The following is a 13,503-nucleotide window of genomic DNA, read 5'->3' as shown; positions in this document are numbered from 1 at the left end:
TGGGACTACCGCCAGGTCAGCGCACCCTCCTGGCAGTAATTTCAGATTTGGCGCATGCCCATAACGCCTGGATGAATTATTTATTTATTTTCTCCTATGCGCGCCAGTTCCGTCAGTAATTGGGACTTGGCGCAAGCAAACCGGTCACCGAACGTGTAGCATGTGAGCCTTTACTGCTAGATCAATGGGTGGTGTTAAGGGCTCAGGCCAGTTTTGGACTTGCACTGGTTTCATTTTTACCGCATGCCCTTTTCCCATCCCATTAAAAAAAAAAAAAAATTTATTGATGTGGTAGAAACTGGCCTGGCATGTGCCCAATACACGTGCCTACACTACCGCAGGCCAGTTTTTCCCATGGCTTAGTTAAAAGACCCCTTTGTGTATTACTTCTTTTTCTCTCTTTACATTTTTTTCCACTCCTCCAAGTTAGGGTGGTCTAAGGATAAGGTACAGTTATTTTATTTATTCATTTAAAAATTTCTATTCCACCTACAACTAAGCAGATTACAAAGCTACATACATAATAAAATCCTGACAAATAAAATCTAAGATAAATCACAAACAGATCATGACTCTTCAAACATAAATCTAACACAAGGATCAACTCCATGCATTCCCAAACATATGTGTCTTCAATTGTTTAAGAAAATGACCTCTGCTGCTTCACAATATTAAATAACCTGGCGAACTGTTCCAAATTTGTGGGCCCGCATTCCAAGTACAAATATATCATACACTAAGTAGTTTAGCATTCATCAATCAAATTTTCAGACCGCAATGACCTTGAAGGATGGTACACACATGACTCACCTCTTAAACATACAAAGGGACATATTCTGAATACAATACTGGATGAATCGGATGTGCCACTTTGTATTGCACTTGGGAATGAACAGATAACCAATGCAATGCATGAAAAATCGGAAAGACGTTCAAACCGAGACGTGTCCACTAACAACCGGGCAGAAGCATTCTGTATCGTCTGTAAAGCTATGTTTCTTTATTCAAAATTGTGGCATTTTGATTTCTCTGTATTTCTGATACAAGTGGTTATGTTTGGAGTGTTTGTTTGAAATTGCTATAAATTAAAAAAAACAAAACAAAACCGTTTTTGGGACGAAATATTATAATCACAGATGATTGTTTAAATGCTGTGAAGGCCCAGTCAGGGATTGACCTGGAAGCTCCATGGTTGGTGGTCCCATTGCTATAAATACAGACTATACAGAACTTTCCCCACATGAAGGATAACTGAGCCTGAACTATTTATGGTCATGTAATTCTTGTTTTGAGCAACATGGGAGGGGGAGGGTATAGGGGAGGGAAGGGAGGGTCACAGCTGATGATGTTATATGTTTAAGTTTATATTATGCTTTACTGATATTAATATAAAAAAATGTTTTCTCAATAAAAGTATTGGAAAAAAAATAAAATAAATAAATGCTGTGAAGGTATAACTAACTTTATGCCTCTAATATGATGGTCGTCTATCTATTTTTATGTGTACATATGTTTCAAATAATTGGAGAGTATTGTGCTGTGTCTGAAGTGGGGGAAGAGTGGAACAGCACAATGTATGTGTGTCATGGCAGGGTTTGGGGGGGGGGGGGGGGAAGAGGCCAAACAGAGTATATGGAGGAATGGGAGGTGGGGCCTCAGGAGGGACTATGCCTTTGATGGTGGTTGCAGTGGTGGTGGTGGTTATAAGAGATCAAGCTTTGAAAGCATGTGTAGGGGGGATAGAGCTGGGGGAATGTCATGCAGGATTCAGGAGGGGGGATGGATTTGAGAAAGAGCTAAAGTAAAGTGAGTGCCTTAGGATTTGTGTGTGTGTGTGTGTGTGTGTGTTTGTTCCAGGCTGCATTTAAGAGATCACTATGGATTTGTGAGTATTGGGGGGGGGGGGGGGGGGTCACAGAGAGGGGGGGAAGTGAATTATCAGGGGTTATGCTGAGATGGGTCTGAGAAAGAGCTATAGTTGAGTGCATTGAGGGGAGGATGAGATTTGTGGAATGTGAGTTGAGATGGGTATGAGAAAGAGAGGGATGGAGAGAGAATTGGGAGAAGGAGAGGAAGAAATCTGGATTTTCAAAAGGCATTTGACAAAGTACCTCACGAAAGACTCTAGAGGAAATTGGAGAGTCATGGGATAGGAGGTAGTGTCCTATTGTGGATTAAAAACTGGTTAAAGGATAGAAAACAGAGAATAGGATTAAATGGTCAGCATTCTCAATGGAGAAGGGTAGATAGTGGGGTTCCCCAGGGGTCTGTGCTGGGACCGCTGCTTTTTAACATATTTATAAATGATCTAGAGATGGGAGTAACTAGTGAGGTAATTAAATGTGCTGACGACACAAAGTTATTCAAAGTTGTTAAATTGCGAGAGGATTGTGAAAAATTACAAGAGGACCTTACAAGACTAGGAGACTGGGCATCTAAATGGCAGATGACGTTTAATGTGAACAAGTGCAAAGTGATGCATGTGGGAAAGAGGAACCCCAACTATAGCTACATAATGCAAGGTTCCACGTTAGGAGTCACCGACCAAGAAATGCTCTGCTCAGTGTGCTGCGGTGGCTAAGAAAGCAAATAGAATGTTAGGTATTATTAGGAAAGGAATGGAAAACAAAAGTGAAGACGTTATAATGCCTTTGTATCGGTCCATGGTGCGACTGCACCTCGAATATTGTGTTCAATTCTGGTCACCGCATCTCAAAAAACATATAGTGGAATTAGAAAAGGCACAGAGAAGGGCGACGAAAATGATAAAGGTGATGGGACGACTTCCCTATGAGGAAAGGCTAAAGCGTCTAGGGCTCTTCAGCTTGGAGAAGAGATGGCTGAGGGGAGATATGATAGAGGTCTATAAAATAATGAGTGGAGTGGAACGGGTAGACATGAATCATTTGTTTACTCTTTCCAAAAATACTAGGACTAGGGGGCATGCGATGAAGCTACAACGCAGTAAATTTAATACAAATCGGAGAAAACTTTTCTTCACTCAACGTGTAATTAAACTCTGGAATTCGTTGCCAGAGAATGTGGTAAAGGCAGTTAGCTTAGCGGGGTTTAAAAAGGGTCAGGACGGCTTCCTAAAGGAAAAGTCCATAGACCATTTTTAAATTGATTTGGGAAAATCCACTGCTTATTTCTGGGATAAGCATCATAAAATATATTGAGCTTTTCTGGGATCTTGCCAGGTATTTGTCACCTGGATTGGCCACTGATGGAAACAGGATACTGGGCTTGATTGACCTTTGGTCTGTCCCAGTGTGGCAATTCTTATGTACTTATGTAAAGAAAGCTGGGGATTTTCCACCTTTGAGAGGGGGGCAGAGAAAAGTGGGGATTGAACCTGCGGGGAGAAAGAAATCCAGGCTAAGTGGATTTCCAAATAAGTTGGGGAGTGAGACTGCTGGGGTGGGGGGAATCTAGCCTGAACAGGAAGAAAGTTGGGGGTGTTGTACCTCAAGCAGGGAAGACCAGGCCTTTATGATGACAGAATTCTACCCACAAAAACAATTATAAATAAAAAATGTGGAAATTCGCAGAATTTTCAAAAAGTGTATGCAGAATTGTCCTTTTCTTTTTGCACAGAATTCCCCCAGGTGTAAGTGTATGTGTCGTGTGTATAGGCTGAAGGTATGGTCACAGCATTTCTGTATCTGTGCAGGTTGGGGGGGTAATTTTGTAGTCCAGATGTATCTGTCTATAACTGTGCTGTATATAGAATCACGCTCCCTTTCCTGCTACATAAGGATGGATTGACTTGTTCTTTATTTTGCCCTCTGTGTTCTTGTCCCAGGAATCTCTCATTTCTCTGACAGCTGCTCATTAGCTTTCAAGTACCTCCAGCCCCAGGACATAAGAATCTTTAAAGGGAAAGCCTCCTTCCCCCTCCTTGCTCTCCTCACCTCCCGCCCCAGGGCCAGGGTACAGTGGACAGGCAGTGTCTAAGAATTAGACCAAATTAGTATGTAGTTAACATAGCACAGCTACCCATCTCTGGTGCTGAGTGAAAAGTGTAAATATAGAAAAAGAAGACAGGGCAATGGGGAAGAGAACAGTTCAGGGAGAAGGACAGACAAGAGGTGGAGAAGGGCGAGGAGAAACAGGGGAAGTGAGAGAACATCAAAAACAGAGATGAAGACAGATACTTTGGGCCTAATTCATTATCATCATCATTAATTTTATTTGATATACTGTAAAGTAAAAAAAAAAATCTAAGTGATTTATAATATTAAAAGACCAAAGAAGAAAGAAAATATAAACTTGATAAAACGAAGAAGTTACAAAAGTAATTCAAAATGGCTGTGCTAGTAATGCAATATATCAACAAAAAAAGGGGGGGGGGGGGAACACCAGGAAGGAAAGGTGAGGTTACAAAGAGGGGCATTTCCAATATGATGTCTAAGTCTGACTTTGGACGTTTTGCAAAAAATGTCCAAAATCTGAAGGTCATTAAAAAAAAAACCCTGCCTACCTTTATTTTAAAAAATACTGTTTTGAACAAGGTTTTGTGATTTTGACTTTTTGTTTTTGGGTCCATTTTCGGGGAAAAAAAGTGCAAGATGCACAAAATCAAGCCATTAGGATGTAGGAGGAGCCAGCATTTTTACTAGATTGGGCCCTTTGACATCCCGGGAAACAAATAGGGCACCCTAGGGGTCACTGCAGTGGACTTCATAAAATGCTCCCCAGTACACATCTCACCATTGCTCCGTTACCTTGTCTGCTGAGCCCTCCCAAAACCCACCAAAAACCCACTACCCCCAACCGTACACCACTACAATAGCCCTTACAGGTGAAAAGAGCACCAATATGTGGGTACAGTGTGTTTCTGGTGGGTTTTGGAGGGCTCACAGTTTCCTCCACAAGTGTAACAGGTAGAGGGGAAGTAGGAGCCTGGGTCCACCTGTCTGCAATGCACTGCACCCACCACTAGACTACTCCAGGGACCTGTATGCTGTTCTAATGGACCCGAGTATAACATCTGAGGCTGGCAAGTAATGCTTTTAATCACATTTGGGGGTGGGGTGGGAGGGGATTAGTGACCACTGGGGGAGTAAGGGGAGGTCATCCCTGATTCCCTCCAGTGAAACAGGTCTAGCTCAAAACGTCTTAGTTTTAGTCCTGGATGGTTTTGTTTTGTTCCATTACGGCTGAAAAATATCCAAGTGTTAGGAATGCCAAGATTCTGCCCTTAACAATGCCCTGACCCCCCCCCCCCCTTGTGACTTGAATGCACTTCTGAGGGACTTCATAGAAAAACATCTAAAAATTGGTTTTGAAAATATCAATTTGGACGTTTTGTGAGAAAAACGCCCAAATGCAGATTTATGCCACTTTTTGGATGTTTTTCTCTTTTGAAAATGAGCTCCAAAGACTAACAAGTGCAAAACATTTAAGGGCAAAGCTGCAATGGGATAGCCTCATGAAAACAGAGACACTCCAGGTATTCAGCCAGTGGAAAATAATAAGTTTTTTTATGTTACTTTAAATTTAGAGTATGAAGCTTCAACCTGGATATAATGTGACAAACTATTACAAAGCAAAGGAGCCATGACTTGAAATCAAGAGTGGCAATTTGAGTCCAAACAAATCTGCATATGTATGGGAACAACTAGTAAATGTTGTTGTGATGAATGAAGACAATGAGATGACGCATAATTTCTCTTGAAAACCTACACGAGAAAAAACTAAATATCCATCAAGTGGATTAACTCTGTAACAGGAACCATTTGATCTGCATACCCCAAAAAAGTGGAAAAAAAGATCTCAGCATTACCACTCAAGCCACCAAAGGTTTAAGGCATTGAGCACAGCACACCATCGCAGATTGTCCATTGATCTATTTCACAGAGTAAAAACCACTTATGCATCCACAGGTTAGAAAAACTAAGTCACAGTCACTGTTTTGGGTTTCACAGACACCTAAATCTTTTTCTTTGGTGGCGACTCCTAATGTGGAACCTATCATTTGGATGATTCTTCCCAATGTGCATCAATTTGCATTTGTCCACATGAAATTTCATCTGCCACTTGAATGCCAAGTTTTCCTATCTCCTAAAATCCTCCTAAAATTTCTCAAAGTCCAACATTCAATTTAGTACTTCTATGCAATCTGCAGCTTTAATCACCTCACTCGTCATTCCCATTTCCAGATAGTTTATAAATATTTTAAATAGTACAAGTTTCCAGTACAGATCCCTGGAGCACTCCACTAGTCACCTTCCTCCATTTAACGCTACCCTCTGTTTTCTATCTTTCTACCAGATTCCCAATCCACAACAGAATAGAACATTCATCATTAGCTGGGGTAGGACAACACTTAAGTCCCAAATTGGAAGGTGGAGGTTGAAGAGAGAACCTGATATTGAGTCCTTTCATGAACTTGGATATCAAGAGGTGAACAGAGTTACTCTCAAGTAACCTCGTGGTAAGCTGCAACAGCACTGAGATGAAACCTTACAGAGTTTGTCTCAGTTTAGCACTGAAGAGATAGGGAAGATATTCAAGGCATTTGAACAGACTACTTTTATTTATGATATACTGTACTATGACTATGATCGAACAGGACAACACACAATCTTCATCCATTCCAACCCTCCACTTATACCTCATATGATCACTATACAACTTTGTATTTGTTATCCACCGACTGGGCAAACGCCTTTGACGGTACTATGTAAGCCACATTGAGCCTGCAAATAGGTGGGAAAATGTGGGGTACAAATGCAACAAATAAATAAATAAATAAATAAATATACTACAGAATGAAGCTAAGATTTCCTGTTAGATGGTCAATAGGATGTCACAAGGATCGCTTGGATTTGCAATGGTCACAACAAAGCATCCATTAGTTGCTTTTCAAATCCTACATAGTTAATGTGAGAGACTTCAGGTTGGGGTATACTAGGTGCCCCCATGTCAGTAAAGAGGGTTGAGTTCAATGTTCCCTCTAAGCAGAACACATGAGCAATTGCTTATACATTTTAGGAGTGTCGCTTACAGATTTTACATGGTTGCTCATAAAAATGTTTTTTGTTCTATATACAGAAATGCATTGCTAATACTGGCGCTCAAAAAATTGTTGGTTTTTAAAACTTGTTGCTCACATGAAAAAAAAATTTGCACACAACTGACCACTCCTTAGAGGAAACATTGGTTGAGTTCCCAACTGGATTAATTATATATAGGACTTATAATGGTACATGAGGCAGATACACGTGGACAAAGTGGTTTTTATCTGGTACTATCTTCTATACCCGAACTCTCATCCAGTTTGCTACAGTCTCTGCTCAAATTCTGAATCAACCCCCAAATCAATACTTTCCATATCAGGTTTGCTGATAATATTTTCAAACAAGTAGGGAAAGCATATGGAACTCTCCATGCCACCAAGGACCACATCCAAAATGGTTCCCCCTCTCGTCGCTTCCTGGACCAGTTGCTTCAAGAAACAGTCATTTATTACATCTAGAAATTTTACCTCCCTGACACTGCCTGATTATAGCATTGCCCAATTTGCCAGCTTTCCTAATCTCTGTGAACATTTCTTCATCCGTCTGTTCATTCTGTCCCGGCGGATGGTAGTACAGCCCTACAAGAATATTCCTTCTCTTCACACATGGAGTTTCTATCCATAATGATTCCACGCTGCTATCTGTGTCATGTGAAATGTTTGTTTTATTTGACTCAATTCCCTCTTTAACATATAGCTCAACCCTCCCCCCCACCCCAATTTGATCCTCTCTGTCACTGTGATACAATTTGTATGCTGTTAACACAGTGTCCCATTGATTGTCCTCTTTCCACCGAGTCTTTGAGATGCCTATTATATCTACCTCATCATTTAGTGATATATATATTCTAACTCTCCCATCTTATTTTATAGGCTTCTAGCATTTGTATACAGGCACTTCAAATTGTGATTTTTCCTTTGATCTACAATCTGCTTAGAAGTTGAATTGGATAATGTGCATCCTTTATCCTGCTTTCTCATTACACACACCTGGCTTACTTTCAGCATTGTTGAAACCTCTCTACTGCAATTCCCTAAATGTCCTGTTTCAAGAGTATCCTTCAAGGATACGCTACACCGAACCATGCGCTCCTGGGTGACTATCTGCTTTCCCCCCCATTCTAGTTTAAAAGCTGCTCTATCTCCTTTTTAAAAGTTAGCGCCAGCAGCCTGGTTCCATTCTGGTTAAGGTGGAGCCCATCCTTTCGGAACAGTCTCCCCCTTTCCCAGAATGTTGCCCAGTTCCTAACACATCTAAATCCCTCATCCCTGCACCATCGACTCAACCATGCATAGAGACTTCGGAGCTCTGCCTGCCTTTTGGGTCCTGTACATGGAACAGGCAGCATCTCTGAAAATGGTACCCTGGAGGATCTGGACTTCAGCTTTCTACCTAAAAGCCTAAATTTGGCTTCCAGAACCTCCTTCCCACATTTTCCTATGTCATTGGTACCCACATGTACCAAGACAGCCGGCTCCTCCCCAGTACTATCTAAGATTCTGTCTGGGTGACGCGTGAGGTCCGCCACCTCGCACCAGGGAAGCAAGTCACCAGTCACCTAGCTATCTATATGCCTAATGATCAAATCACTAACTACAACAGTGGTCTAACCCTTCACTCCTGGGTAGAAGTTATTGGAGACATATCCTCGGTGTGAGAGGATAGTACATCCCCTGGTGGGCCGGTCCTGGCTACAAGAGTACTTCCTACTTCACCAGGGTGATGCTCTCCTTCTAGGAGACCTCCCTCCTCCAAGGCAGTACAGGGGTTGCCAGACTGGAGGAAAGCTTATATTTTGTCTCTCATTAACAGCACTTAGGTGCTTGCATGGGTTTTCTTCTGCTTCCAAATTGTATAACAACCAGCAGATTTTAAAGAATGAAGAAAGAATCATGAGAAATCCTAACACCTGCTCCAAGATGGCATTATTTTTTCAGTGGTAAGGCGGCTTTGTTTTGTGAGCTGTTCTCTAAGCATTGGGAGGGAATAGGAAATAACTTCATTAACATCAGTTTGATTACATTAGCATGCTATTTGCGCTAATCTTTGGCACGCTTGTTGTCTCCCGTGCTAAAACTTCTGAGCATTCTGCATTCAGTAATGTGGGCGCTAATCGCCTCTAGCACCAGCGTTTCATTCTGAGCATCGGCCCATCAGTCCCCCCACTTCATGCAGTTGCTTTGCTTGTACAGCAGAGGGCATTTTCCCTTGGAGAACCCTCTTCCTTCCTGTGACTAAAGCTGGCTTCTACTCCTGTCCCCAGTGCTTTCTCATTGGCTGGATCCTACCACAGTTTCTGCTGCTAGTGACACTGGAAGCAGACAGGGTTGGTTGTTTGTATGTTACTGTGTGTGTGCACATATCTATTTGTGTATTCTGTGTTTTTTGTGTGTATGTATTTTGCATGGGTGTGTTTGTATCTTGTGGTTTTCTATGTGTGTGTTTTTGTTAGTTCTGTATTTGTCTGTGACCAGGAGAGTATAGGAGAAGGGAGAGGCATTTTGAAAGAAGCAATTCCGTAACCACTATGGTTCACTGTATCAAAGTTTCTATGCTGCAGAAGCTGCATAGAAAGGCACTGGATCAATTTTTGAGGACTCCTTTCCTCTGTCTGATCTGGCCCATTTTCAAACTGGATGTATCTTTTTTTTTTGTTGCTATTTTTTTCCTCCACGCTAAATTTGGTCCTGTTCTGTTAAATGTTTGAAGGGTTATGTTACTCCCAGACAGACAGACCAACTTTCGCAATGTACTATATATAATTCTATCCAACTTCTGTTGCACTGGAAAGAATGAAAAAAAAAAAAATTTGATCCGGCAGGACCTGTTATTCCCGAGTCCATGCTGATCTATGATCATTCCCTTCCCTTCGACATATGCAATCTCTTCCTTTTATATTTCTCTGAAATTGACATCAGGCTAACCAGCTAATATTTGCTTCTAATTTAGACTCTTTTTGAAAACAATTTGTTCCCACTGCTAGATCAAAGAAATCCGCCCCACCCTTTTAATTCCTGAAATATTAAATATCACATTGGCCTAATCCTTTACTCAGTCACAATAGTACTCTCAGATGAATTTTGTCTGGTCCTGACGCCTTGCTAATTTTTGCATGGTCCATGCTCTATTCTTACTTGCTTCTCACTGTGGTCTAATGTTAAGGTGTGGTATCCTTAACTGAATTATCTTCCTCCAGCTAACTTTCTTCCAAAAACACTAGCAAAACAGTAATATAAGATTACTTCTTTCTACCTATCCCCAGTACTACAGTATTTCTTCCTACTCCATTAATAAAATATCCCTTGCCATCCCTGATAGACTTTGCACTAGTTCAGCAGCCCTCCTCTGAACTGTCTCTACTCTGTTCTGGAAAGATGACAACCAGTACTGAGTATAATACTTCACCAGAGGTCTTACCCAGGGTCCATTATCTACTGCAATTCTGCAGCTATTACTAAGTGGCAGTAAGCCTGACTTGGGCTTACCGCGCACCAGTCTGGAGTTACCGCTGGCCCAAAGTGGGTGCTGGCAGTAGTTCTACCCCCAATGCACGGCATTTCCGGTGCTAGTGGAATATTCAAAAAATATTTCCGCAGGGGCTTACCTGGCAGTAAGTACCCAGTTACCACCGGGTTAGCGTGGGAGCCCTTACTGCCTCCTCAATGGGTAGCGGTAAGTGCTCCCCCCCACATGGCCACGCGGTAAGAGCAATCTTACTGCATGGCCATGACTTTTTTCAGCCTTTTTACCCACTGCAGTAAAAAGGGCCTCAATGTACAGCAAGAACGGTCCCTGCCGCTAGCGCAGGGCCCTTTTCACTGCAGCTTAGTAGAAGGACCCCCTCAACTGACAACATTTTACTCGCTATGAACTTTAAGGTGTCTCCCCTCCCCCTCTGAGATACACTCAGATCATGTGATATGAAAAGCACCCCCAAAAACCCACACGCTTGTGCTTCATCTGTCCTTGCTATTCTCGGGTCACAGACAGTAGAAGTCTGCCCAGCACTGGTCTTACTTCACCTAAAGAAAGGACCAAATAAATAAACTGGATATATAGGTCTAGATTCAGTAAATGATCCTCAAAAATTGGTGCGGAAAAAAAAATCGGCATTCAATGCTATTCTATAATGGGCCCTCAAAGATGGGCGTCTATTATAGAATTGCGTTGAGTGCCGATTTTGGCGCCCAAGTTTAGATGACAAAACTTACACCTGCTGAAACTGGGTGTAATTCCTGACACCCAATTTGGGCGCACATTCCCGGCATTCTTTAACACTGCGCACATTTTAGGAACACCCCAGACCCACCCAAGCACTTCCCATGGCCATGCCCCTTTTGGATTGTTGCTATGTGACTTGGGAGCATATTCCTGCTATTCTTTAACACTGTGCGCAAATTTTAGGAACACCCCAGACCCAACCCAACACTTCCCATGGCCACGCCCCTTTTAAGTTGTTGCTGTGGGATTCAGGCGCACAACCCTGGCATTCTTTAACACTGCATGCAAATTTGTATGGGACAGCATCAAAGGCCTTACTGAAATTTCAGTGCACCATATCCAGTCCTCAAGTGATCAGATTTGAGTGGCATAGCCTCACCTGTCTGCCTGCTTTTCACTTCTTTCCTTTTTTGCTCATTTTTCTTCTTGTGCTTCACCACTTGGTATGAGTCAGTGATCAGACCCTTCCGTTCCATACTGCAATGAAGGGAAGTGGCGACTCTGTTATCTACATCAAGAACACACACACACAAAACAACTTCATGCTTCAAAGCTGCAGGATTACAACCTTCAGGCAAAGGTACATGAATACTGATTGATCTCAAGAGGCTGATCGATCTCAAGGTCTGACTTTTTGCGTAACCAAACGATGCAAATTAACTTGTTTTTCAGATAATAGCTATGCAAATATGGCAACGAAGGTAAAATTATGCCTTACCTGCTGAAAATTTTCTTTCCTTTAGTAGCAGCAGATGAATCCAGGAACAGGTAGGTTGTGTCCATCTACCAGCAGATGGAGATACAGATTACAAAGCGGAAGGCAATGATACCAGATGGTCAGCTCCTCCTTCACTTCAGTATATGTCTCATCACCAAGCAGAATCATACAAGAAACCAGGCAGCCTTCCTCACCAATCAAACACAACAGACACTCATCAGTCCAACTTAGAGAAACCATGACTGCGATGGACTCCTCTTCAGTGGTTTGAAACTAAAGACCAGGACAAGAACAGACAGGCAAAACAATTGCGGCTGATAGAGGGCGGGATCCTGGATTCATCTGCTGCTACTAAAGGAAAGAAAATTATCAGCAGGTAAGGCATGATTTTACCTTCCTTAGCATATGCAGCAGATGAATCCAGGAACTGGTGGGATGTACCCATGCAATCCCTAATTAGGGTGGGAAGTTGCCGCTCCTCGAGACAGAAATGCCACTGCAAAGGCAGTATCCGAATAGTGAAAGCACACCCGTTCTGCCCAACAGGTAGGCAACAACCTAGTGGAACGAGCCTGTAACACCACTGGATACTTTGTTTCCGAAAAATCCATGGAAACAAAGTATCTGCAATCCAACGAGAAAAAGTCAGAGGTCGCTGTCCCACAGCAAGAACCAGCGAGAAGGACAAAGAGAAGATCAGAATGCTGAAAAACATGCAACATCTGTGAGTGCCAGAGAAGAACCCTCCGAACATCCAGAAGACGAAGCGCCGCATATTCCGCGTTAAAATCCCCCTTTCCAAAAAGAGGGAAGAAAGAGAGCCTGATAAAGAAGAAAGCCAAACTACCACCAGTAAGAAAAGGAGGAACTGTATGCAAGGTCACTCCAGACTCAGCAAATTGCAGAAAAGCAGCTTGGCCCGGCAGCGCTAGAAATTCAGACACTCTGCGTGCTGAAGAATTGGCAACCAAACACACAGCTCATGAGTAAGCTCCTAAGCGAAGCCTTCTGCAAAGGATCAAAAGGAGTCTGAAGCAATGCTCGGTAGACGGTGCCCTAAGCTAGGCACGGAGAACAAGAACGAGGTTTCACGGTGAACTAGGTCACAGCAGTGGAGGAGCAAAGCACTCTGCAAGAAATGCACCACATCTGAGTGCAAAGCCAGAGGAGAGCCCAACACTCTTTCCCAGAAGCAGGCAACTTGCACCCGAATCGACTTAGAGGCCAGGCCCTTCTGTAACCTGTCCTGCAGAAAGAAATCAATTCCTGAGGAATAGACGCCTGCAATGGAGACCAAGCGTGGGCCACAACTATACCTGAGAATAAGCGGGCAAAGTGGACCGCATACAAGCTCGCAATAGAGCAGTAATCACTGTTTCCAAAGAAATCTGTTCCTCAGAATCGACCTCTCAAAAAAAAGGACGTAAGATTAAAGTGAGAGGGATCCTCCACTCTTTAACGGATCCTGAAGGAAGAGCCCATCCACCCGAGATGGGCATAAAAATTACCCCGAGCCCAAAGCTATCGAGGGGGAACCAA

The 13,503-nt window shown here is 42.7% G+C and overlaps 1 protein-coding gene across 2 annotated transcripts in view; it reads right to left on the bottom strand.

Moving 5' to 3' along the window:
• The window catches only part of POLD4 (DNA polymerase delta 4, accessory subunit), a 43,503-nt gene that overhangs the window by 21,541 nt on the left and 8,459 nt on the right, over nucleotides 1–13,503 (bottom strand). The window contains exon 2 of one of the 2 annotated variants that reach the window (XM_030185732.1): nucleotides 11,626–11,754. In XM_030185732.1, the coding sequence (XP_030041592.1) occupies nucleotides 11,626–11,722 (97 nt within the window). In that variant the 5' untranslated portion in view covers nucleotides 11,723–11,754. The remainder of the gene's footprint in view (nucleotides 1–11,625; nucleotides 11,755–13,503) is intronic. The other variant, XM_030185740.1, reaches the window with a different exon arrangement.

Source organism: Microcaecilia unicolor, chromosome 1 (assembly GCF_901765095.1).
Source record: "Microcaecilia unicolor chromosome 1, aMicUni1.1, whole genome shotgun sequence".
Taxonomy (NCBI): domain Eukaryota; kingdom Metazoa; phylum Chordata; class Amphibia; order Gymnophiona; family Siphonopidae; genus Microcaecilia; species Microcaecilia unicolor.
The sequence above is the reverse complement of the archived record's forward strand: the minus strand, read 5'-3'. Positions and strand labels throughout refer to the sequence as shown.